The 27816-nt window shown below is 37.9% G+C and overlaps 1 protein-coding gene across 3 annotated transcripts; it reads right to left on the bottom strand.

Moving 5' to 3' along the window:
- Window positions 1-168: 168 nt before the first annotated feature.
- On the bottom strand, window positions 169-27605 carry eIF2Bdelta (eukaryotic translation initiation factor 2B subunit delta). 3 transcript variants are annotated; one of them, XM_071656623.1, is made up of 8 exons: window positions 27559-27578; window positions 18016-18053; window positions 15303-16930; window positions 13136-13323; window positions 12785-12964; window positions 9035-9212; window positions 7975-8155; window positions 292-3076 (listed from the first exon to the last, which is right to left on the bottom strand). In XM_071656623.1, the coding sequence occupies exons 3-8, from the start codon at window positions 16098-16100 to the stop codon at window positions 2859-2861; spliced, it is 1743 nt and encodes a 580-aa protein (XP_071512724.1). In that variant the 5' UTR covers window positions 16101-16930; window positions 18016-18053; window positions 27559-27578; the 3' UTR covers window positions 292-2858. The 3 variants fall into 3 exon arrangements, with proteins under 3 accessions (XP_071512725.1, XP_071512724.1, XP_071512727.1); XM_071656624.1 differs by lacking the exon at window positions 18016-18053 and having other exon boundaries at window positions 169-3076; window positions 27559-27605; XM_071656626.1 differs by lacking the exons at window positions 7975-8155; window positions 18016-18053 and having other exon boundaries at window positions 27559-27605.
- Between the last annotated feature and the right edge of the window lie 211 nt (window positions 27606-27816).

Here is a 27816-nt window from a genome sequence, read left to right as displayed (position 1 = left end):
GGCCCAGTCCTCTGTTCTTAACGCTACCTCGCTAATGCGGGAAATGGCGAATAGTTTGAAAGAAAAAAGAAAAAAAATATGATTACCACATTATATGAACATCATAACATTAACTTCAGATCTTGAAGTGAAATCTCAAACACATGCTGAAAGCATGAAAAATGCAAAGAGTATGATACAGTTTACTGCGACATTTGAAACCTACACATTGTCAAAACTCAGCAAACACTTCTCTTACAACCATTTTAATTAAATGGGAAACATTATGCCCTCAAGGGTACTACACAATAGTTAACAAAAGTCTTTATTACCATTACAAAACACCTCAAACCAAATACTATCCATTGCCTAAATATACAACTATTAGTGCACAGCCTTTCAATACATATAATGGGATGATTAAATTATTTCAGAATACAAAAAAATGAAACGCAAGACAATTTTGCCTTGGATATCCTCTTTTTCAATTGCTTGCCTACTAACCTTTGTGAAAAATGTGTTCCATTGATAATTTCTTCATTAGTGGCAAAAGTTGTAATGTTTCCCATGAGAGTGATATTGTGCGAAATACAAAACTATGCCTATCAGCCACTACCTAGGTAGTAGTTGATAGGCAGCCAATGACGAGGGAGGTATATTACCAGTACTACCCACTTGGGTATTGGGAGGCTTAGTGACAGCTGCACAGTGAGTGAGCACTTCAGTGGTTGTCAAGCTGCACTCCTCTGACCCAGGATGCTGTCTCTCTGTCTCCTTCACATGTGGACTATTGGCATTCTGTCCATAAACATACAATCTCTCCTCGTCTTACATAACACTTAACTCATACAGCTCATTCTTCAAAACTCTAGATTTCCCAGCAAAGAGCACTATGTGCTAGCCCTGCCTTCTGGCAAAATGGTAGATTTAATAGATGTAGACAGAAGTAGTAGGTAGGAACACTTAGGCAGGAGCATTATGTAGAAACAGATAGTAAGTAGGAAAATTAGGCATTAACATTAGGTAGTAGTAGTCAGTCAGAACATTGGATGGGAACCTCTACAAACACTGCATTAGAGTTGCCCTCTCCCAGTGCCCTGTTAAGGATGAGACACTAAAAGCTAAGAAGCGGCACTGGAGTTCACTAATTATGGAGACTCAATTGCTAAGGCCATCTCCGTGGGGGACTTCCAAGTGGGAAGAGGCATCAGAGATACAGATAGATAAAACTATGCTTCATGCTATATCAGCATTAGCATATAATGATTCATGTGATGCTATCAGCCTCTACCTTCATATGGTTAAACCATGCATGAAAAGTCACTGCTGAGGCTGTATCCTGTATCATCATCGACAAACAAAAGGAACTTCTCACTCAAGAGGGAGTCTGTAATTTCCCTGCTACTGATTGATGCATAAGCTCAATAAAAGGGATCCTGGGCTAGTATTATAATAATGCAAATTGTAAAATAGAATAGTGGGTTCTTAAAAATTGCAAAAAGTACTGGGAAATACCTAACAAAATACTAGTGATGGAAATGATAATTTGGAAAATTTTAATAACCCTAAATAATTCATGAAAGTCATGCATATCTGAACAGATACTCAACTCAAAAAACAAGCCTGAAGGTTCAGGTGATTCCATTTTTCAGTATCATACTCGGAAAAAGATTATCTTCTGCATAAATAGAACTCAAAAAGAAAAACTGCCAGTGTTACTAAATACACCAGTGAAAAACGGTGTTGCCAATCAGAAGTAATTACCTATATTTCTGATGCCCATGCCCTGAATTTTAATCATTTCTGCTGCACAAAGAAACAGGGAATCAAAACAGCAAAAGTGACAAGCTCTCAATATTTGCTGAGATAGAAAACTACATAATGTTCTTGTATCCATTTATCAAAAAAAAAGGTAACATTCAAAATTAAGGCAAATGAAGTGTATGGAGCTTGAGTGATGATGGCAGACTGATTTTAGTATATCAGAGCACATGACAGACAGACTGGGAGTGTGCAAATGAAAGCATTTGTTTCTCCATTTCTAATGTTCCCTCCTGAAGGGGAAAAAGCTAAGTTAGTTAAAAATTAAACCTTTCCATCTATATAAATATAGTTGGAAATGTAGGTACAGAATGTGCTGAAATGGTTTGGACGTATGGAGACAATGAGTCAGGAAAGATGAACAAAAATTGACACACTTCATGAACTGAGGTCCTGGCTGATGAATGAAGCCAATTTCTTAAGCACTGGGGAAACACCATAAAAGGGGTCCTTGGGCTGCAAAGTTCAAGGTACATGAGTAACAAAGTAATATTTATTGCATGTTATCAGGAGATATCTTTTATTCTTATTTATCAAATTCTAATATTGAGACATATTCTTGCTATCACAGTTCTATGCCCATTATGGACAATCAATGATATCTATTGCCTCCTTTCTTAGTACAAACTTGCTACATTTATAGCAATACTCATGGAACAAATATCTAATGTAACTGTGACTGTATTCCTTGGATAAATCAAAGTGTAATACCTGGCATATTAGTATTTATCTCTGATTATGTATTTAATGGGAACAGAGGTGAACTTTAGAGAAAAAATATTTCACAGAAAAATTTGTTTTTTAGATAAAGTGATCATTGTAACCTTCTAAAATTCTCAATCTACTTTGAATTTTTAGAATAAGCATCAATCATCCTGTATTTTACAATTTCTAGGAGTAAGAATCTCATCAATGAATAAGACAAACAAAACTGGATACAAATATCCTAATGAGTTATAAACATGGCAAGTAGCTGGGATGTTACTAATGGTCCACAAAACATTTTACTAATGGAGGTATTCAAAATTCATGTATAAATGCTAAAAACAAAGTATGCACTAATCTTGACCAAGAATATCAGCATAGTTGCGACGTATAATCACAGGGACTGCAGATGTCGGCAGCACACTCTGCTCCGTAACAAGAACTGTTACCAAACTGGCTGGAGTCACATCATAAACAAGTCTTACAACATTCAAGTTTTGTGTTTCTCGCCAATCTGCAAGATGTCCACAGTATTCTTTTGATGGGCACATTACTACACTATCTGCATCCCCTGTGGAAGAAAAAAAAATTCAGTCTAATAAGCTATTTTCTCCAGTGTGATAAGGGATTTACATGCAATACATATCCAAACAAATCAGTCACTAGATGGTTCTCCATACTGTATTGTCAAACTTCACATTCTATAGCTCTGGGTTCTTATGTGATGAGATAGACATGAACAAGCTGTGTGAAAGAAGAGGAGATGCTATGTACATAAAGGGGAGAAGAGGAAAGAGAACTATGTGGCAAAATAAGAGGGAGGAAGAAGGGAGCAGGCAGAGATAATAACATAACACTGTGGACCATATACTAATTCCTCATACTAAATTTTCAGGATTGTTAATTTTGTAAACCTTTGCAATTATTCTAGGCAAACCAGGTTGTCTGCATTTAACCTATGGGAGGGTATGGCCATTAGGCACCTTCAAATTTATATACTTATTCTACTTCTGTACGACAGATGGAATGTGCAAGTTGGTAAATTAATCTGCTGACTGAGGCCCTGATGTACAATTAGTGATAATCAAGGACTGTAGAAGCAAACCATGAACTATATAAATATACTTCTAAGCATTTACTGGACTCATAAACAGCCTGATAGTTCTTATACATTCCAAATTTCTAACATAATTGTTTATCATCATTCTTCTTAATACTGTCTCTACCTCTGGTGCTCATTATGACAAAGAAAAGAACAGATGAGAAACCTTATCTTAAAAGCTTCCAAAGCCTTCAAATGCAAAGAGAAAATGACAGTTTAGTGCACATATTTCATCACCCACCAATGATAAATCTGACAGTAAAACAAGGTAACTATCTAGAATCTACAAAATTTCAAGAAATTAATATCTTTAGTTGCAGAGCAATACAAAATTACATTTTACCAGACACTTGTTCCCATGTGTCAAAAAAGTGGGTTATATTCGCATGGTTGCCAAATGTGGTGTTATAAAAATCTTTACAGACATATCCTGGCCCCTCAAATGACAGAATGGATTAGATGATGAACCCCATTCTTGAACCAGCATACTGTTTCCTACTGCAGAAAAAGAGAGAGGAAAAGCTTGTGCAGTGTCACAAAAACAGCAGAATAATCAATAAAAACGTTGCAGAAAAAAAAAAAAACCAAGACATGGTACTGAAAGTGCAGGATCCTTAGCTGCAGGAGAAGTGCACTCACATGCCTCCTTTCTAAGAATTACAACTCATGTAGGAAAGCACTGAGAGAAATCCGATATAAGACATACAGACCATTGCTGAATGCAAGGCAAACAAAGCACTTCTTGAAGAAAACAGTCATTATGTGAAAGAAAGCACTACTGAGAGGTTTGATGGTGAATGGGTGACAGTTCTAATAAAAAAGTACTTACAGTTCACGCTACAGAACTGCCCACACACAATGCCAACTATAAGACAAATAAACTTACTCAGCCTAGCACAAATGGTACATGAAAAGACATGCAAGAATCAGCTACCATAAACAAACACTAATGATGACACATGGACAGCCAAGAGTGCATTTCACACAGTGCTGAAGATCATACAAGATTCTTCAATCCATCTGAAGCTAAAAACTACAATGTACTTCATTGCCAGTCCTCAGGTGCAACTAGCACCAAAGGATTTTAAATAGTGTCTTTATGCTAATGGTATGGGACAGGAAGCCTACAACACTGCTTGGTTAAGAAAACACAAAGCCTCAGTGTATGAATCAAGAGTCTCAGTCTCAAGATACATGCATCAGCCATCAAAACAATGAAAGTGATAGCAATCCAAAAGTGCCAAGTGAATTAAAGCTGAAAGGAATGGAGATGATGCTAAACTTCTGCTTGGTTCTGTACCTGGGTAGCCCAGAGGAAGAAGCTTTTGCTAATCCATCAGTCTTGCCATGCATTCTGAGCTCATATGGTGAAGGAATCCAGAGAACTGGACCTTAAACCAAGATGGAGTCAGTGTCCACTTTCTCTGGACTCCTTCTCACACTGGGCTTAGAATTCATGATAAAGTTGACAAATTAGCAAAATCCACTTCCTTGTAGGATGAAGGTGATATCCCATGGGCCTTCCTGTGAGCAGTCTTAAAAGAGGCACTCAGAAAAAGGAATAAAACCTTTTGGACTTAAGGTGAAGTGAAATAAATGCAATCAGATTCAACTACCATAAGATCATGCAAGAAGAGCCATATACATATGATTCCACCAACAGGATCAGTAGACACCTTGGTGTTACTGCTGCCGGGCTCATGCTGGGCTATAAATATTTATGGGACTTTGCCCCTTCGACTGATAATGAACAAACCAAATTTAAGCTCTACTATCGAAGCTGCTCCCACACCTTGTAACAACACTATGTACATTACATTACTTAACTTATGCATAACCAGAATTTAGAGAGGATTCTTGCCAAAGGTTAAGAGATAAATGTCTGCATTTCATTCATAACAATATTCTACATGAAAATAATTCACTTGTTATATATCCTCATACCTATGACAGTCAATATGGTTCAATTTCTGTAAACAGTTCAGTTACTCTGTAAACGTAATAATTATACTTCATTCACTACTATCCAAACCTTGGTTAAAATTTTCTTCCATTTTCTTCTAATATCATAAATTCCAATTTACTTCAATCACTGAGGCTCAGCTCCTGGACCTTTTGCACATTCTGTATCCTCTTTTGCACTGCAACCTACAGAATGAGGAATGCACAATAAATTTGCCATTATTGTGGGGAAAAACTTAACTGAGCAAGTCAGCTGACAGATTTCATGTAAAGGGAGACAGGCAAAACCTCTTGCATTTGCTGGAAAGAGATTACTATCCAGTACAAAGGCTCAGTCAAGTCAACGATGACAATGCTCTCCTTCATGCTCAGGTTCCCCTAACAAACACATTTGGAAAGATGGATGGCAGTGCATTCAATCTGCTCCCTGAAGTCCACTGTGAAGATTTTCTTACAGCTTTTTACTTCCATGTCCATCAAAATTGTTGAAAGAGCAAGGCACAGGACCTCCATAGCCCATTTGATAAAAGGATCCCCAATAAAAATATCAAGAAAGTGGAAGGCATTCCTGTCAAGTGAGGAAAACAAGAAGTGTTTCATAGCATTTCTACTTGAAGAGAGGAAAAAAGGACATGCCCTAAAGCATATGGTGTGTGAGGCATTACATAACCCCTCTCAATGGTGACTCATACTTTTACTAGAAGAGATTTATTTCATTCATTTCCATATTGATAATGCAGTTATGAACAAACTTTATAATGTCAAATCAATGTTCTCTTTAAACAAAATAGCCCATGGTTATATACCTTTTTCTATAAATGTATCTATGTACCCCCTGATGAGGCTTCACATACCCCATGGGGTCTGTTGACACGAGGTTTGGAACCATGACCCTAAAGCTTCATGGCAAAATTTTGTTTATCTGTATGCAGAAGTGCATTAGCCTTTCAAGCTCCAATGGGCAGGAAACTGTCATAGGAGACTAGGGAAATTATCTCTAAGTAAGATGATATGAGATTAACCTCCATAATATAAACACTACTATCCATTCAGCAAATTATACAATAGTCACTGGTAAATCCTCAAACACAGATATCTTCCTGTTTCTTCTCAGTTTCACACACACTCAAAAAAAATTTTGTTTAACAAATGGGTTGCTAAAAGGAGGTGTCTCATGAAAGTGCAAAGCACTATAACAAATGTAAGACAGTAAATGTGTGCAGCTCTTCCTGCAGTAAATTTCTTTTATGGCTGAAATACAATCAGAATGTTTGTACAAAAAGGAAAACTCACAGTCCTCCAGATACACAGAGAATAGTCTGATATCTTTATACAACTTGGAAAATCACCTGTTAATGATGGCATTTTTGACAAGTTGGTGCATTTTACGTCTCCACAAGGATGTTCAACAAAAATGATTGCAATAAGCTGCATCATGGGAAATTTCAATAATGGTTCAATGAACCCAAATAATTTCAATAATGGTTCAATGAAAAGTCAGGAGTTGTTATTTTTAAGCTGCAATGAAATGGATACGAACCCCTTTTCATCCTGCACAGATTACCTGCATATGTATGTTGAGAGGCCAAACCACCAAACTCTCATCCAGTACATGCAAACAAGGTAGTCCTAAGCATTCCTCATCCAAGAGAGCATAGCTGGGACACAGATAATGGGAAACTTGAGTTTAAGAGGATAATATGCTGAAAGCCACATTATCTCTGTATCCCTGAAGATGTGAATCATTATGAGCACGGATGGATCTTCGTGTTTCATTTCTGTTGTGGCTACCAGTATATTCCCGAATCAGGTGTTCTCCTGTGATTCATCTGTATCAAGAGGACAAATGATGATCTGCCAAAACAGCTCATGAAGTTCTTTTGGAAGAGCTGGAACAGGAGAATCCAAAGAAGGAAGTAAACCATTATCATACTTGAGTCAGACAATTACACTACTGTCATGATGTTTCATGGAATGGGGACTGAGGAATATCACAAATCTCAGATGTGCAAATTTCAGTTCAATGGTTTTCAATGTAAATACAGGAGTTAGGAACTGACCATCCCTAATAACACACTATACTGCCCATAAAATCTCCAACTAAAAAATAGAAATACTGAGAATTCTTAAACATATAGAAATAACATTTATAATTCTTTTATTGTACTTAATCGTTGTCTCCTGCATTAACAAGGTAGTGCAAGGAAACAGATGAAAGAATGGCCTAACCCAACCACATACACATGTATATACATAAACGCCCACACACGCACATATACAAAGAATATTTATAGGAAATATGAAAAAAAAAAAAGAATAAACTGTCAATAGCAAAGAAAAGTTGTAAAAGATGAAAAGCATATTCAGCAGGCAATAAACACTGAAACTCATAATTTTGCACTAACCTAGTTCATTAACAACCAAAGAGTCCGTGAGGTCATTGTTGCAAAACTTGTATGTGTAACAAAGTACAATAAAAGGGGTGTCATGGGTAGCTGCTGCAAGAGCCAAACCAGCAGTTCCACACATTCCCTGTATGGCTCCATTCATCATCACTGCCTCTGCCTCTACAACCACTTTGGTGACCTAAATATGTAAAGTACTGAATAACTCATGAGGAAGCTGCATAATTTTAGCAAAACTGATAAATACAAAGTAGTCTTAGATTCTATCAAAGAAATAATCTAATTAGCTTATCATGGTATAATACCTTGTAACAAGGTATGTTGACAAGACTATGCTGTATGCACTAATTCAGACCAAATAACTTTTATTATTATTCTCTGTTCCCTTGAATCCAAAGGCTAATAATTAAAATTTTCTGGCAGTCAAGATGAAAGTACTTCAACATGCCTTCCCTAACTTCCACAGCAGTACTTTAATAAAAAAAAAAAAAAAATTGAGCAGATCTGGAAGATAACCTCTTCTGCTAGAAATCATCCTGTTTATCATAAAGAAGGGAGCTGCTCTACTCACTTATATGTGACTTGATCATTTTAAAATTAAGCACTACCCTTCTTAATAATATTTGTCTGTAAGTTGAGACCTATTCCTTATCTTCTTTTGTAATGATGAATATAACTTCTCTTGTTTCACTCTACAGCTATTCTTCCCTTTCTTAAAACTCTAAAGAATTACTGATTATTTACTGTCAGTGCAATCCCTTATGACCTGTGCTGTAACTTATTTATGCCTATTCACTGCTCTAAACATTGGTCAGTGGGGAAAGCAGAAAAGAGGTTTGGTGCCATTCATAATGAAAACTTTTGCAGACCTTTGTGGGTTGAAAATTTTTTCCAGCTGTAATAAAAAGTTGGTAATATATGCTGGTCAAATGAGAGGTTGGAATAATTCGATTAAATCCATCTACAATGAAGTTAAACAGATGAAAGAAAGAAGTGAGGTAACTTACAGTACCTAACATTCAAAAGACCAGTAAAACATTTTCAATGACACTAAACTCACCTTGGGCATAATGTGTGTGACATCTGTGATCAGTCGGTAATAAGTTGTGACACCAAGCGAGGATAATCTCTTAACCATAGCAGCTCCAGATGCAGGGTGTGGTGAATCTGCCACAACAATGCTAACTTTATGTCCCTCACCACAAACAGCTTCGACCACATCACTAACCAGGGCAGAGCTGTATAAAATAAGATGGTAGTTATCAGTGGAATAACCTTATAAATTTTTTTTTTTTTTTTTTTTTTTTGCTTTGTCGCTGTCTCCCACGTTTGCGAGGTAGCGCAAGGAAACAGACGAAAGAAATGGCCCAACCCACCCCCATACACATGTATATACATACGTCCACACACGCAAATATACATACCTACACAGCTTTCCATGGTTTACCCCAGACGCTTCACATGCCCTGATTCAATCCACTGACAGCACGTCAACCCCGGTATACCACATCGCTCCAATTCACTCTATTCCTTGCTCTCCTTTCACCCTCCTGCATGTTCAGGCCCTGATCACACAAAATCTTTTTCACTCCATCTTTCCACCTCCAATTTGGTCTCCCTCTTCTCCTCGTTCCCTCCACCTCCGACACATATATCCTCTTGGTCAACCTTTCCTCACTCATTCTCTCCATGTGCCCAAACCATTTCAAAACACCCTCTTCAGCTCTCTCAACCACGCTCTTTTTATTTCCACACATCTCTCTTACCCTTACGTTACTTACTCGATCAAACCACCTCACACCACACATTGTCCTCAAACATCTCATTACCAGCACATCCATCCTCCTGCGCACCACTCTATCCATAGCCCACGCCTCGCAACCATACAACATTGTTGGAACCACTATTCCTTCAAACATACCCATTTTTGCTTTCCGAGATAATGTTCTCGACTTCCACACATTCTTCAAGGCTCCCAGAATTTTCGCCCCCTCCCCCACCCCACCCACTTCCGCTTCCATGGTTCCATCCGCTGCCAGATCCACTCCCAGATATCTAAAACACTTTACTTCCTCCAGTTTTTCTCCATTCAAACTCACCTCCCAATTGACTTGACCCTCAACCCTACTGTACCTAACAACCTTGCTCTTATTCACATTTACTCTTAACTTTCTTCTTTCACACACTTTACCAAACTCAGTCACCAGCTTCTGCAGTTTCTCACATGAATCAGCCACCAATGCTGTATCATCAGCGAACAACAACTGACTCACTTCCCAAGCTCTCTCATCCCCAACAGACTTCATACTTGCCCCTCTTTCCAAAACTCTTGCATTCACCTCCCTAACAACCCCATCCATAAACAAATTAAACAACCATGGAGACATCACACACCCCTGCCGCAAACCTACATTCACTGAGAACCAATCACTTTCCTCTCTTCCTACACGTACACATGCCTTACATCCTCTATAAAAACTTTTCACTGCTTCTAACAACTTGCCTCCCACACCATATATTCTTAATACCTTCCACAGAGCATCTCTATCAACTCTATCATATGCCTTCTCCAGATCCATAAATGCTACATACAAATCCATTTGCTTTTCTAAGTATTTCTCACATACATTCTTCAAAGCAAACACTTGATCCACACATCCTCTACCACTTCTGAAACCACACTGCTCTTCCCCAATCTGATGCTCTGTACATGCCTTCACCCTCTCAATCAATACCCTCCCATATAATTTACCAGGAATACTCAACAAACTTATACCTCTGTAATTTGAGCACTCACTCTTATCCCCTTTGCCTTTGTACAATGGCACTATGCACGCATTCCGCCAATCCTCAGGCACCTCACCATGAGTCATACATACATTAAATAACCTTACCAACCAGTCAACAATACAGTCACCCCCTTTTTTAATAAATTCCACTGCAATACCATCCAAACCTGCTGCCTTGCCGGTTTTCATCTTCCGCAAAGCTTTTACTACCTCTTCTCTGTTTACCAAATCATTTTCCCTAACCCTCTCACTTTGCACACCACCTCGACCAAAACACACTATATCTGCCACTCTATCATCAAACACATTCATATTTATATTTATTCATATTTATTCATATGATAAATAATTTGATAGAGATGCTCTGTGGAAGGTATTAAGAATATATGGTGTGGGAGGCAAGTTGTTAGAAGCAGTGAAAAGTTTTTATCGAGGATGTAAGGCATGTGTACGTGTAGGAAGAGAGGAAAGTGATTGGTTCTCAGTGAATGTAGGTTTGCGGCAGGGGTGTGTGATGTCTCCATGGTTGTTTAATTTGTTTATGGATGGGGTTGTTAGGGAGGTAAATGCAAGAGTCCTGGAAAGAGGGGCAAGTATGAAGTCTGTTGGGGATGAGAGAGCTTGGGAAGTGAGTCAGTTGTTGTTCGCTGATGATACAGCACTGGTGGCTGATTCATGTGAGAAACTGCAGAAGCTGGTGACTGAGTTTGGTAAAGTGTGTGGAAGAAGAAAGTTAAGAGTAAATGGGAATAAGAGCAAGGTTATTAGGTACAGTAGGGGTGAGGGTCAAGTCAATTGGGAGGTGAGTTTGAATGGAGAAAAACTGGAGGAAGTGAAGTGTTTTAGATATCTGGGAGTGGATCTGGCAGCGGATGGAACCATGGAAGCGGAAGTGGATCATAGGGTGGGGGAGGGGGCGAAAATTTTGGGAGCCTTGAAAAATGTGTGGAAGTCGAGAACATTATCTCGGAAAGCAAAAATGGGTATGTTTGAAGGAATAGTGGTTCCAACAATGTTGTATGGTTGCGAGGCGTGGGCTATGGATAGAGATGTGCGCAGGAGGATGGATGTGCTGGAAATGAGATGTTTGAGGACAATGTGTGGTGTGAGGTGGTTTGATCGAGTAAGTAACGTAAGGGTAAGAGAGATGTGTGGAAATAAAAAGAGCGTGGTTGAGAGAGCAGAAGAGGGTGTTTTGAAATGGTTTGGGCACATGGAGAGAATGAGTGAGGAAAGATTGACCAAGAGGATATATGTGTCGGAGGTGGAGGGAACGAGGAGAAGAGGGAGACCAAATTGGAGGTGGAAAGATGGAGTGAAAAAGATTTTGTGTGATCGGGGCCTGAACATGCAGGAGGGTGAAAGGAGGGCAAGGAATAGAGTGAATTGGAGCCATGTGGTATACAGGGGTTGACGTGCTGTCAGTGGATTGAATCAAGGCATGTGAAGCGTCTGGGGTAAACCATGGAAAGCTGTGTAGGTATGTATTCTTTTGGTTTTACATCTGTACAATTATCAATTCTCATTAAACAAATATAAAGTATGCAGCATTCTCTGAACAATGAAATTCTTTACAGGTAGATCATCTCCAGCCTGAATTTTTTGAGGTTGAGCAGCGTTTGTATTTTGGATTTTTCCAGATTATAGTTACCAACCTTATAATGGGGCTTTCTGGTTTATACATATTATTTGTATGAGACAATTTTGATCATAAAATACCAGGATCCTTGTTCCAAGGATGCACTCTGATTAGGAGTGTGGAAATTATGGACATTTCAAGAAAAAAGTTCCAAACACAACTGTACTATTTTACATCTACTGACAGTAATACAGTTTCACTGACAGCAACTTTTCACTGATGGCATAACCATATGCAGATACATGTGATTTGAGAGCCACTTTCCGACAATATCTTTCTTGTTACAACCATTAGCATATGAAAATGCACATTTTTACTAATACATGCCTTTCTCATGGCTGAAGATAAAGCAATTCAGTAATGTAAAATAATAATTACTTACTACCCAAAGGTGAGAATAACATCTCCATCCTGGATGAGCGATGCTGCATGTGAGGCTATAGTGCTGCTGGCCAGGTTAATATGTTCCTGCACATAATCATCTATGGCTGTCCGCAACTGATCCTTAGCTTGTGCCTCTGGCATGGTAGGCTCAATGCTATTGATTTTGTGCTTCAAAAATCTAGAATTAGAAAAATCCAAATTCAAGTAGATTTTACAACAATGTGTCCTGTGATCTACTTAAAATCAAAAAGTCATTATGTGCCACCAAAAAGGAAATCTAATCAAGCAATACTGTAAAATAAAGCACGGAACATCCTGTTATACATTTTCATTAACAATAACATCTTACCGTATAGCATTGTCCATCGCAACAGCTTGAGTTCGACATGCATTGAGGAAAGCCACATTTGGAAGCAATTTCTCAGCTAAATCTCTGGAAAGGTCACATGACTCAGGTGTTCGATAATCACTAATAAGTCTCTTAAGGGCTGCTAATGTAGACACAACTCTAGCTGTTGAGCCATCCACAATATGGTTCTGTGGAAATGATAAAAAAATAACAATTATTAAGGAGAGGTAGTATCCCAGCATGTGAAGTACACAACATGACTTTTGAGTCTGTTCTCTCATGCATTCACCTGCTTGAAGGTTTTTTTTATAACTTGTAAAACTTTGAGTGCAATGGTTTGAAGAAATCTGGCCTAATACATGAAAAATAAACTTCATTAACAGCAAAAAGATCTGCAGCAGTAATCTCAACAACAAAAATCTAATTACAATGAATTATCTTAAACTTATTCACTGTTTCCCACTTTATTGAAGTAATGCCTGGAACACTTTTAAATAAAAGTCCTATGTGCACACACCCACACTGTGAAGTGTGATCCCTAAACAAAAAAATTATGGTATAGGATGGATGTGTTGGATATGAAATGCTAATGGGCAATAAGAGGTGGGGAGGATTAATTGAATAAGAAATTATAAGATAAAGAGTGGTGAGACAGTAAGAGGAGTAAGTATGAGACAAATGATGAGGGTTTACTAAAATGGCTTGGACAAATGGAGAGGATGACTAAGAGAGTATACACATTGGATGTGGAGACAAGGAAAAGGGGGAACTGAGGAAGAGGTGGAAAAATGGAGTGAAGGATGCTTTGAGAAATGTGTATGAACATGCAAGACAGCATGAAATATGCATGAAAAGTGAGCTGGAGCAATGTGGTTTACAAGAGGACAACAAGTTATCAATGGATTAAGCCATGTCATATGAAGCAATCAGTCAGAGGAAATCATGGAATGAACTGAGGGGCCTGGTTGTGGGTAGAGGGCTCTAATTTCAGTGCATCATACATGACAACTAGAGGGTGGATGTGAGCAAATGTTCTTTATCTGTTCCCAGCAATACCTCACAGTTGCAGGAAATGACAAATTTGTAAGAAAATATATACATATTTTCTTTTCTTTCTTTCATTCTTTTTTCCCATGTCAGCAAGGTGACACTAAGGACAGATGAAGACCAGCCTCATATGCTCACATTCTCTAAGTCATGTATTATGCACTGAAACCAGAGTCCCACTTACATACATTTCTTTCATGCATTTTCACACATTTCCCCATTAGTAAGGTTGCACCAGGAAAAGGCAAAAGTAACATTCTGTTCACTGCCCTTATCAGCCATCTGTGTCCCTTCCTCTACAACCTGGACCCATAGCATGTGTCTGGCTGCTACTTGCTAAGATTCTGTGTGGAGTCTTGTTAAACAAAGACTGGCCATTAAGCTACCTCCTTCTTTCTTCATATGGCAAAAGTGTGAAATGCCTTTCTGTCTTTTGAGTTTTCCTATGACCTTCCCATCCTTAAGAGTCTAGTTTATAAATGCTGAGGAGCTCAAATCAATACCTACTACATTTGTAATTTCAGGCTCACTTGTCTTACCTTTCATCTGAGATAGCCATTATGAATGCAAACTTTTGCCTATGCCATGTTGGCCAAAATAAAAATGCACACTGAACATAATAAGTGCTTCAAAGCTTATTAAGTCTTTATTTTCCCCTCTTTTCCTTTTATTGTTGAAGTAACAATACTGGCAAAAGGCTTCTACAAAAATTCTGGAATACCGCTTTCTATTTGACATTCCCTACTATGGTGAAATCCTTTCTACAATGAAATGCACCTTTTGGTTCCTAGAATTCTGCCTGCTCCATCTAAATACATAAAACAAAATTTCTATGAATCTTATATGGGAAGGAAAAGTATCAATATTAAAAACTATGCATAATACTCCTCTTACAACTACACATAAAGAAAGCCATGATATATTCAGCACACACGTCTTTTGATTACTGAATCCTGGCTTTAAATATGTTTATGAGATGATTAGTACTATCAGGCAATACTGAATACCAAAATTCAATTTCCCAGTGAAATATTCCTAAATAAGTGTATGAACATCTTTAAAAGCCAGTGGTCATGTGATTTAAGAATGATAAAAAAAAATGAAAAGAGAAAATAACTACCTTCATCTTTAGCCCAAGAGTTCGAACAGCTGGATGGATGGTATCACAATTGACTGGAAGTTCTGGTGGCTGGGAGGAGTGTGGAGTGAGGTGTCCCAGTAAAGGAATGCGGCGACCAGTGGGCCCTTTATCGAAACTCTTCTTGTCTCTCCACCTCTTTCCTCCTTCACTTCCCAACCTCTTCTTCCTCTGGGGTGGCTTTGTTTTATCATTACTTGGATGTACATGCTCTTGCCCCTTATGTTGTGCTTCTGCTTCTTGTTGGACTTTAGCAGCCATCTTTGCTTGTCTCTGAGCCTCCTGTTTTTCACGTCTCTCTCTCCTCAAATCTGCTTTGGACTTTCCAGTAGCACTTTCCTGACTGGATCCTTGAGTTCCATCAGAAAGCCTAGTATGTTGTGCTTGTTGCAGTGGTTTGCAATTATCTCCTGGTTGTTTCTCTCTTGTACGTGGCACTGCTACTTCTTGTGAGGCTCCTCTCTTGACTTCCTCCATTTTACAATTCATCTTATCATCTCCACTTTTACCCTTTTCTCCACCTTTTTTCTTTGTCTTTTTTGCTTCTTTTCTAGCTTTCCTCTCCTGCTCTATTGCCTCTCTAGACTCTATCACAACATTAGGAGATCCCACAGCTGTTGGTATAACTTTTGCTGGTGACACTTCTCTTACAGACTGGGCAGCTGATGCTACTGGAAGTTTTAAAGAGTTATCACTCAGTGCTTCCTTACCAGAGTGCTGAATAACAATGTTCTCAAGAAGATGACATAAATTATCTAATTTAGTGGTTGCTTGAGACATGTTTGTATTTCTAACCCCTCCAGAATTTAACAAAATAAAATCAGCTCCAGTAGTTCTCACTGTTTCTGATGCAGTGTTCGTCACTTTAAATGATGCAGGAGAATTTTCCTCTCTCAAATATGGAGGCACAGTATCAGTAAAGGCTGGTATGCAGGACGAGACTGTTTCTGATGATGTAGCAGAAAAAGGTAAAGATGAAATATGTGAGGTTGATGGCTGTAATACAGCAGAGTTTTTTCTGGTAATGGCACTCCTTTGTGTGAGTGCTTTTTTTCTGACCTAACTTTGTTTTCGTTGTGTGAGGGCACTTCTGTTGGTGCCCCAGCCAGCGAATCTCTAACTTTTAATGAAGCTATTTGACAAGATGCTAATCTTGATGATTCAGGAGGCTTGGTAATAGGAGGTCCTGGTTGTGAAGGCTTTACCTTCAGTGACCCTACTGGTTCTGAAGCTCCCCTTTTTGATATGGCTTTGGGAGCCTTACCTTTAGGTGCCTCTGGTTCTTGGAGTTCTATTGCAAGTGCATCTTGTTGTTGAGGCCCTTTAAACAACCCAGTTTTGGGTCCTATTACTTGCAAAGGTCTATTTTTAGGTGACACTGCTTTTGGAATCCCTATTTCAGGTGCAGCTGGTGGGTGAGGTCCAACCGGAAGTGTTCCTGGCTTTAAATGCTCCCTTTTTGGTGATTCAGCTTCTGGAAGCACTGATGATGACCCTCCTACAAGTAAGGGCACTGCTGGAATCCTTCCTGAACACGACAATGCACATTTCCCAGAAGAAGATACCTTCTTCTTGAAATGTGGCTTGTGTTTCCTTTGTTTGGAACCTTCCTGAAAACCAATATATAATCAGTAACAACTCACGCACACTACGAAAATAATTATTTTAGTATAACATAAAAAACTGCAAAAACAAATCTAATGAACCTGGTATCATGTGACTGACATTAATGATCAGAGAAAGCACTTTATCCTAAATATTTTTGCTTTGAAATATGACAGTCATGATGAATTACATTCTTTTTTCATATGCACTAGAGAAGTTTTTCTTACTTTGGACTCCTTTATATAGCAGAGGCTCATTGTGTTGACAATGAAGAAGTGAAAAAGAATAGTCAGTCCTAAACAATCTGAACATTTCATTACTAAGACATACTGCAAATATAAACAACAATACTTCATCTGTCAGTGGAAAAAAGCACACAAAAAAATCAAGATTAAGCACAAATGCCTACAAAACTCACATTATTTAGTGTTCAATCAATTACCAACCAAAACAGCTTCATAAATAAACATACACACACACACAGTAAGCATATACTTGTATATGTACAGTAAACACATTAAATTCATGTCCATATATACATTCTTGGGGCTGGTGGTTAGTAATGGAGGGGTTTGGACAGGAAGGATCCACTGCTGTTGCAAAGAACTAAGTGCCAAACATAATGAGGTGTAATTGTTTCGTTGTGTAGAATTTTTCTGATTGATGGGTAGCCAGTGACTGTTCTGAGTGCTTTGTTTCATGTGATTTGCAGCTTTGTTTTTTCCTTTTGACATGGTGGAGGCATAGTTTAGGATGGAGAGGATGAATTGTTTGTAAAGGACATTAAAGAGAATTTCTTTTCTTGTCCAAATCAGCTACCCGTAAGTGTTCTTGGGATATTCAGTTAGTTTAAGAGTCTCCAGAGTTCATTCATAACTCTCAGAGTATATTCATAAATATCAGCATCACTTTTTAACAGCATAACAAACAAAAGCTTTTTAATATGCAGTGAACTGTTAACTGAAAGGATGAGAAATTCAGTTCTTCTATTACAGTTATAATATGCAGCACTTGATCTTCAAGTTAGTGCTCATGAAATGTATGGGGAATAAATCTAAAATCTTGCAGCATAAGGAAGGCTCATACTCACTGGGGGAGTCATGTTGGTTTTACCTTGTGCTGACATAGCTGTTGGGTGGAAGAACACTACTATTACTCTAGGAATGGGGGTTATTTGCATATCACAGAGAAAAAAATTTAAAGATTTTAAAGAGGTTTTTCTAATGCATGGCAACTGTGTGAAATCACTTAACTCTCAGATGTTCCAATACAGCAGAGGTAGAACATAAAAAAAAAATCTGTAACAATTGGTACCAAGTACAATTCTGTGTAGATTTTCATGCTTTAAGGGTTTTTAAAATACTGAACACAGATTGTGGTCAAAACATACTGTAACCTACAGGGGCAGTGGGGGGTTGTATACTTAATGCAGGTTCTAATGTTATGTACTGGTACAGGGAGGCCTCTGCAAAACGATGGTTCACAAAGTGACATTCCAAAGTAGCAACGTTTCACAATAGCCTTATTCAAGAACAGGGTACATACTTGCATAACAATACTAAGTCCTCACAAGAGCAACAGATCAAAAGAATTATTCTAATGCTTTTTAATATGCTTTTCCATTAATAAAGAAATATACAAATATATTGTAAGGGTTTTCAGTTATAATGTCTTTTATAATGATGTCAAAGAAACATAAAATTATACTCTTATCATATTCCAGCCACTAATGGCCACTTTATAAGTTACATCAAGTTTTCATATTATCAATGTCATGTAAATGAGAACTATCTGACTTCAAAACATTCAAATATGTAACGTAAAGGCCAAACACATCAATAATCATAAATATCACACTCTGAAAGTGAGAGAGTAACTCGAGAAGGCTTGATAAACCATGCGATCCACCCCCATCTCAAACCCACCTCCTACCTAAATCCCTCATCACCACCTTTCTCAGTATCATTATCCGTGGATACAGGAAATTTCCACTCTATATCACCGCATGACTAGGGTCAATTCAGTCCCATCCAATATTTTTCAATATATCTGAAGGAATAATATAGACTAAGTGTCTTGGATGCAACTATATAATACATGATATCAGATAACTGATGCAAAATCTAATATCATTCTGAAGCAAAATAATAAAAATCTAATGAAAAACATAGCAACTTATAAACAGAAAAATGTCTCCTTTAAATCAACATGAAACACCATTGTGAGTCTCCTTCACCACATAAGTGACATGTTACAAAATAAAGTTAAGGGCATACAAATTCATAACATAGCTTGCATTTTGCACTATTTTTTCCATCTTTGTTCCTTGGGTACACTGAACATCTTGAGCATTTCTTTCAAGAAGCAGTTGCAGTAACTCAGTCTTGTCCTGAACTGCATGAAGCAGCACCAGCATTCCTGGCTTCCCTGTACCTGTGCCTCAGAGCCATTCCCAGCTCAGAGAAAAAGTCATCTCCTGTGGTTCTTGCCCCTGTGATGATCCAGAAATTCACATGTGTAGAGAACAAATGCACTATAGCATGCTAGATCAACCAAGTTGCACCAAACAGGAACATACCATTGTACATATCAACTCTTATCTACACAGTCAACACCTCCTTTAGTTGAATCATAATACAGTACCACTTCCGATTTCATTTTGTTACAATCATTCAATTTCTTATCTTTGTGCTGGTTTGACAGTAAAAACACATTCTTATTTTTTTTGGCCTTATATCATACTATTTGTACCTCCTCTTCACTATAGGCAAAAACCCTTTCAAACAATTTCTTCTGCAGTTCCTTTAGCACTTCCCTTCTGTTACCATGAATAGTTCCAAACAAAGACATTTTTTGTGATGCAAGCTCTCCAGCTAATTCCAAGCTGGTGAAAAAATTGTCACAAGTGACATTTCTTCCCATTCCATGCAAGCGAGTTGTGAGCTTTAGTACAACATGCATTCTTAATTCATGAGTTCTCTCTTCATGTTTACCTTATACATTTCAATATTTGACATGTAATATCCACCACAACCCAGAATTTTAGACCACATTTGGTAGGTTTTGAAGGCATGTACTGAATGTACCTACAACATCCCCTTTTACGCATACAATTGCTCATCACCGGCAACACACTCACTATGTTGGTAGCATCATTGAAAATTTTCTACAAATCCATCTAACAGCAAGTGAACAGCAGCAAGTTTATCCCTAGACCAGGGGAGTCACAAAGCCTTTAGAGAACATGGATATTTTTTCATATACACCAGTGCATGTTGTCAAAACATTCAATGAAGCTGCAGGACCTTGTGCGGATGGAGCCATCAAACACCACTTATCTTCTGATTGTGTACATATAAACTCGTCATCTCTTCTGGCAGCATGTGAGATCATGGCAGTAACATCTGTTTGACAATCGTTGCCAGTAATACTGTCATCTGTTACAGAACTATCAACTGAAGTGTCGCTAGAAGCAACTGAAGTGTCGCTAGGATGAGGTATAAATTCTAAATCACTAATATCATCCAATTCTTTGCCTCACTAATATCATCCAATTCTTTGTCTATGTCACTAGTTGCTAACAGATCCCTAATTTGTTCGTCATTCAGACTTTTCTGACGAGACATGTTAGAGGTATAGCAATGTGACGTAAAACTGCCAGAAGTTACTGTGATACTGACACAACCCTTGCAGCAAGACCTAAGCACTTTCTAATCGAACACGTTCAATACGCATATTATTCTGGATATTCAATATGTACTCTGGAATAAAACATATCTATTGAGTAGATAAATGTTTTGTTTATCACAGCATATCTAATAAAATACCATAATCCAGCATTATTTTATTTATTCATTCTGCTTTGTCGGTGTCTCCTGCGTTAGCGAGGTAGCGCAAGGAAACAGACGAAAGAAATGGCCCAACCCACCCACATATATATGTATATACATACACTTCCACACATGCAAATATACATACTTATACATCTCAATGTACGCATATATATACACACACAGACATATACATATATACACATATACATAATTCATACTGTCTGCCTTTATTTATTCCCATCGCCACCTCGCCACACATAGAATAACAACCCCCTCCCCCTCATGTGTGCGAGGTAGCGCTACGAAAAGACAACAAAGGCCCCATTCATTCACACTCAGTCTCTAGCTGTCATGTAATAATTCACCAAAACCACAGCTCCCTTTCCACATCCAGGCCCCACAAAACTTTCCATGGTTTACCCAGAAGCTTCACATGCCTTGGTTCAATCCATTGAAAGCACGTCGACCCCGGTATACCACATCGTTCCAATTCACTCTATTCCTTGCACGCCTTTCACCCTCCTGCATGTTCAGGCCCCAATCACTCAAAATCTTTTTCACTCCACCTTTCCACCTCCAATTTGGTTTCCCACTTCTCCTCATTCCCTCCACCTCTGACACATATATCCTCTTGGTCAATCTTTCCTCACTCATTCTCTCCATGAGACCAAACCATTTCAAAACACCCTCTTCTGCTCTCTCAACCATACTCTTTTTATTTCCACACATCTCTCTTACCCTTACATTACTTACTCGATCAAACCACCTCACACCACATATTGTCCTCAAACATCTCATTTCCAGCACATCCACCCTCCTGCACACAACTCTATCCATAGCCCACACCTCGCAGCCATACAACATTGTTGGAACCACTATTCCTTCAAACATACCCATTTTTGCTTTCCGAGATAATGTTCTCGACTTCCAAACATTCTTCAAGGCTCCCAGGATTTTCGCCCCCTCCCCCACCCTATGATTCACTTCCGCTTCCATGGTTCCATCCGCTGCCAGATCCACTCCCAGATATCTAAAACACTTTACTTCCTCCAGTTTTTCTCCATTCAAACTTACCTCCCAATTGACTTGACCCTCAACCCTACTGTACCTAATAACCTTGCTCTTATTCACATTTACTCTTAACTTTCTTCTTTCACACACTTTACCAAACTCAGTCACCAGCTTCTGCAGTTTCTCACATGAATCAGCCACCAGCGCTGTATCACCAGTGAACAACAACTGACTCACTTCGTAAGCTCTCATCCACAACAAACTGCATACTTGCCCCTCTTTCCAAAACTCTTGCATTCACCTCCCTAACAACCCCATCCACAAACAAATTAAACAACCATGGAGACATCACACACCCCTGCTGCAAACCTACATTCACTGAGAACCAATCACTTTCCTCTCTTCCTACACGTACACATGCCTTACATCCTCGATAAAAACTTTTCACTGCTTCTAACAACTTGCCTCCCACACCATATATTGTTAATACCTTCCACAGAGCATCTCTATCAACTCTATCATATGCCTTCTCCAGATCCATACACGCTACATACAAATCCATTTGCTTTTCTAAGTATTTCTCACATACATTCTTCAAAGCAAACACCTGATCCACACATCCTCTGCCATTTCTGAAACCACACTGCTCTTCCCCAATCTGATGCTCTGTACATGCCTTCACTCTCTCAATCAATACCCTCCCATATAATTTACCAGAAATACTCAACAAACTTATACCTCTGTAATTTGAGCACTCACTCTTATCCCCTTTGCCTTTGTAAAATGGCACTATGCATGCATTCCGCCAATCCTCAGGCACCTCACCATGAATCATACATACATTAAATAACCTTACCAACCAGTCAACAATACAGTCACCCCTTTTTTAATAAATTCCACTGCAATACCATCCAAACCTGCTGCCTTGCCGGCTTTCATCTTCCACAAAGCTTTTACTACCTCTTCTCTGTTTACCAAATCATTTTCCCTAACCCTCTTACTTTGCACACCACCTCGACCAAAACACCCTATATCTGCCACTCTATTATCAAACACACTCAACAAACCTTCAAAATACTCACTCCATCTCCTTCTCACATCACTTGTTATCACCTCCCCATTAGCCCCCTTCACTAAAGTTCCCATTTGCTCCCTTGTCTTACGCACTTTATTTACCTCCTTCCAAAACATCTTTTTATTCTCCCTAAAATTTAATGATACTCTCTCACCCCAACTCTCATTTACCCTCTTTTTCACCTCTTGCACCTTTCTCTTGACCTCCTGCCTCTTTCTTTTATACATCTCCCATTCATTTGCATTTTTTCCCTGCAAAAATTGTCCAAATGCCTCTCTCTTCTCTTTCACTAAATAAGAGTACTGCTTCCCCAGTCTATTTTGCACATGTCTATATAAGAGATGAAATAAGTATGAGAAAGAGAACAAGAATTAGAAGGAAATGGAAAGTAAGCTGAAGTGTGTAAAGAGGACTCATCAGCAAAAGAATGAATAAGAACAGGATTAGATGTAGAAGAGGGAGAATCATCTACAGAGAGAACAAAGACATAAAGTCGTAGGAAAGAACCTTATGGAACAACACTGTTGACAGGATATGAGGGGGAAGTCACTCCATCATCTGAAACAATAAATTACTGAAGAAATCCTCACTGTGAAATTAACTAATATCAAAGAAAAGCACTAATCTTACATTCATTTATACATTTCTCATTCAATCAAATATCTCTTTACTTTTAATGCACACGACACACTGCAAGTCTTCTTCAGTTCCAGCAGTTTCAAACACTAGCTCCCTTAATTCACATTCTATGTCAATCAAGATACAGTTTTACACTATCAATATGAGTGAAATTTTTAGAGGGATATATATACCATTACAGTTATAATCATATTATGAACTACTTTTATCCCTGGGGATAGGGGAGAAAGAATACTTCCCACGTATTCCCTGCGTGTCGTAGAAGGCGACTAAAAGGGAAGGGAGCGGGGGGCTGGAAATCCTCCCCTCTCATTTTTTTTTAATTTTCCAAAAGAAGGAACAGAGAAGGGGGCCAGGTGAGGATATTCCCTCAAAGGCCCAGTCCTCTGTTCTTAACGCTACCTTGCTATCGCGGGAAATAGCGAATAGTATGAAAAAAAAAAAAAAATGAACTACTGGATAATAAATCACTGAGGCTTTACTGTATTTCATCGACCATTATTCAACAAAAATATAAATACAAAAAAATCATAAGTAATACACAATAAAAGTGGCAAAATTATACATACTGCATAATGATAGCAAGTGTGAATACCAAGCATAATACTAATGTTTTAAAATAAATACTTACCATACCAGTTGGACAGATACATCCCCTAAAGTAAGAAGTTAGGAGGAGGACAAAAGTGAGGACTTTTCTTAGTATGTAAAAGGTTCTAACACAAAATCTATTGGAGTAATAAATTTTGAAAAAGCAGTATAAACCAGAGTTCACTTTACAGATAAATATTCACAGAACTGAACAATCATGCATTCTGCAGCAAGATCCCAATCCTGGAAAAAAAAAAGACCAGTGGCAAATGCATTCAGCACCCCAATGATAAAGTTGTCTCAACAGTATAATTCTGAGGTTTTAAAAATTCCAACATAGGTCCTTTACATTAGGGAGGAAGAAAAGTAATTCTAAAATAACAAGGGCCAGTTGCAATAACAAGGGATAAAAGCTTTTGAAAAAGTATCAAGCAATATTAATCAATATAACCAAAGACTACACAACCCTTGATAGAATAGATCTGAAGCTTAGGAATCCTACCATTCACAACTGCTAGACCACTGTAATACTATCCAATGATCTACTGATAAAATAATGCCAACATTACTTAAAAAGACTTTACAAAGTCCTCAGAGAAATGTTATTATGAGGTGACAGCACAAAAATTGCACCCAAATGAAATAACTGGCAACTTATGATATTGGGTTTCCATTCTATCAAGATGATCCTAAAGTAATATCTAATAGTACAAAATCCATTGCTTCCATTCCTTAAACTCTGGTCCAGGTTTACTGTGCTCTTCCTTCTATAATTTAAGTATTTAACAAAAATGTATGACTAATCAAGTATTACCCCTAGTTACAATCCTGTTTGAATGACACTAGAGTCATTGTAACAATTCAATCAACTTAGGACACTGAAAACCTTAACACTCCAACCTACTTTTCCACTGGGTCACCAAATATAAGGCAATGTTCAACAGGAATATCTGACTCTCTCTAATATCAAACCTCACAACAAACATGAAAATAAAAAAGGACTTGTCATAACTAAAGAGAGAGAGATCTAAGATCTCATATGATCAAGCTGGATAAACTCATCTTGGAAAAAAAATAGGTATTTCAAGATAAAAGAAGCTGAAGCACTGATGACACATAAACATCTGCTCTCTCCTAATTTTACTTTTATTGTGTGCTAAAAACCCAATATAGAGACAGAAAACACTTTAAGGTTCTTAACCAACTAAACTTATTTTGGAAAATATCTGAATTATTATAACAGACTGATGGACCTAAAACTGTATACATCAGAAAGTTAACAAAATATGTCATAAAATACACAAAGAAAAATCTGGAAGACCAGTTCCGAAACTGTATATGCAGATGAACTTTTGCTGAAATAACAGAGGGACAAAATGTGTAAATAAACCAACTAAGATGCAGGACTGCTATCAGACAATACTTGGGAAAACAGCACAAAAATCGGAGGTCAAATCTATATGAAGTTACAGTATCTCTGGCTTCTATCTCTTCCAAAATGGACACCCAAAGTCTGTCCAATATTCTCTTTCTCAATGCCAGGTTGATAGGATACACAAACTAGCACTGCCATTCTTTATATATGAATGAAGAATATGTACAGCCAAAGCATGGAATGTTGCTAGCAGCTGTGTGTAGTATAAGAACATGACAAAATGGAAATGAGGCAATAGAGAAAAACTCTTTCACTAAGAGAAAAGATGACCAAAAACATACCGAAAGGTTATCCTGCACCATGCTATCAACCTTCCACCTTACAACAGGTAAGCCTAATACCTACGAGACTGAACCTAAACATCTATACCAGAGTGTGGTTGACAAAGTGTGGAGAAATGTCCAAGATCTCTGAAAATTCCAACAATAAAATACTTAGAAGGCTAGCATAGAAGAACCCTTCTGTTATCAAGACTCTGACAAACATACCCAGCTGATCTTACAAAATCAGTCTTTGAATCCAAAACTGCCTCTGCAAACAGAAAGGGGAGCTCCCCTTGATAATCTGAAGATCACAAGATATTCTCCAAGATACCCAAGCCAGTTACAGGACGTACAGTTATTCAAAAATAAATGTCGAAAAGCAACATAAGGGGGTTCATACTTTAAATGCGTACCTTTCATCAGTTCCAGGTTGGAAGACCTTTCCCCATGACACATTATCATCAAGAATGCTTTGTCTGACTACTAGCTTTGGTTAGTGATTGAATGTCCTGCAATGCTAGTATAGTCTTTACAGAGTACAATATCTGCTGCAGAGTTGCATGGCATAATGAGTGGAATCATATCTTAATCAAACAGAACCAAATATGGCAATAGTAGTGCATCACAGAAAACAAGGAGCTATTCAAACTAGAAAAAAGGAACTGTAATAAACTTGTAAATTTATCAACAGAACCTATGAAAACCTCATTTGATTTCCCAAGTTGTCAAGTTTTCACTTGATGTTCAATCTAAATATTAACAGTGACACCCATGATTAAGCAACACAAAATGGCACCAAATATCAACCAACAAACACACTATGTGAATATGCAAACCACAGAGGCAGACAATCTTAATGCTGGTATAGTCTTATCAACACTTTGGCTGCAAGATAAGATGTTTTGAGGGGTTCTATTATTTCATAAGTAAATTACCAACTTTTACATGAACTAAACCAATATTTTCCTCAATATACGAAACCCTCACTACCATGGACTCATTAAAGTTTAATAATATGTAAAGCTTCAAATTATGCTTCACAACGTCCCAACACTAGCAATGCAGAACAATGTCACTCAACATCTAAAACTAACAGCAAGGTACTAAATAACTGCTAACTACTGAAGATATTTAATGAAATTAAGACAGATCCGGACTTAAAAGAGGAGACAAAAGTTCTTCGGCTAGAGATTTCTTACTTCCATACAATAGTCTAAAACACCGCGTAATACACCAGAAATGTGAAATAGAGATCAATAAGCACATGTACGACACAGATACGTAATCCTTAAGTACAGTGGCACTAAAACTACTCCTCGACTTCTGTTGTCACAGGGATGTAAGAATATATTACATCACGCAAGGCTTCACAGGCACTCGTGACCAATACTAATTAGCGGTACAAGAGCCAATAATGAATTTCACTTAGAAATATATGAAGTTAATAAAGAGGTGAATCCATCTAAGGTGAGGTAGACATTCACTTTGTTGTTCAGTCGTAATTTCTAACCTGTGTCCATCATCCACTGACGGTATATAATACTAGAATTATGTTATCTCAAGTAAAATATGAACTATCACCTTGCAGCTCACAACAAGACAGGAGCTAGCGAGCCCATCGGGTCATTGTCATGGCCCAGTTACTACTCCTCCGTCAACTTCTCGTCTCACCCATTAAATCTTTTCAATATTACCTATCCCATGTCCTTCACCTGTAAATAAATCAAGACTCCTAATAATTCGGTTAAACATAATACGGAAAACAAGATTCCTTGCATCAGCTCACCTGCCTCCATATGTTTACTTGTCTGTCATTTGTTTGAGAGTCTGCTGGGGTAAAAAAAATAAATGGGTTATATAATTTTCTGAGCCATCCTTAAAGTTATTGAAAAAAATAACCTATATTTCTTTCTCTTTATATCTGATAATGTTATGAATCTAATGCTGATTTCTTGTGGACACATATTACATTTATATTTCATTTTAAGTGACTAGCCGTAAATGGTAAGGGGTTTAAACTTTTAATGAAATGAATCCCAATGAA

The sequence above is a fragment of the Panulirus ornatus genome, chromosome 63, assembly GCF_036320965.1.
Source record: "Panulirus ornatus isolate Po-2019 chromosome 63, ASM3632096v1, whole genome shotgun sequence".
NCBI classification, from domain to species: domain Eukaryota; kingdom Metazoa; phylum Arthropoda; class Malacostraca; order Decapoda; family Palinuridae; genus Panulirus; species Panulirus ornatus.
This window is presented reverse-complemented; position numbering and strand designations above follow the sequence as displayed.

Coding starts and splice junctions, on each gene's coding strand:
- eIF2Bdelta (XM_071656624.1), bottom strand. CDS start 16,100: ATGTCTCAAGCAACCACTAAATTAGATAATTTATGTCATCTTCTTGAG. Junction 8,156..9,034: donor TCACACACATTATGCCCAAG/GTGAGTTTAGTG, acceptor TTACATATTTAG/GTCACCAAAGTGGTTGTAGA. Junction 3,077..7,974: donor TTTGGTTGTTAATGAACTAG/GTTAGTGCAAAA, acceptor TTTCTTCCACAG/GGGATGCAGATAGTGTAGTA.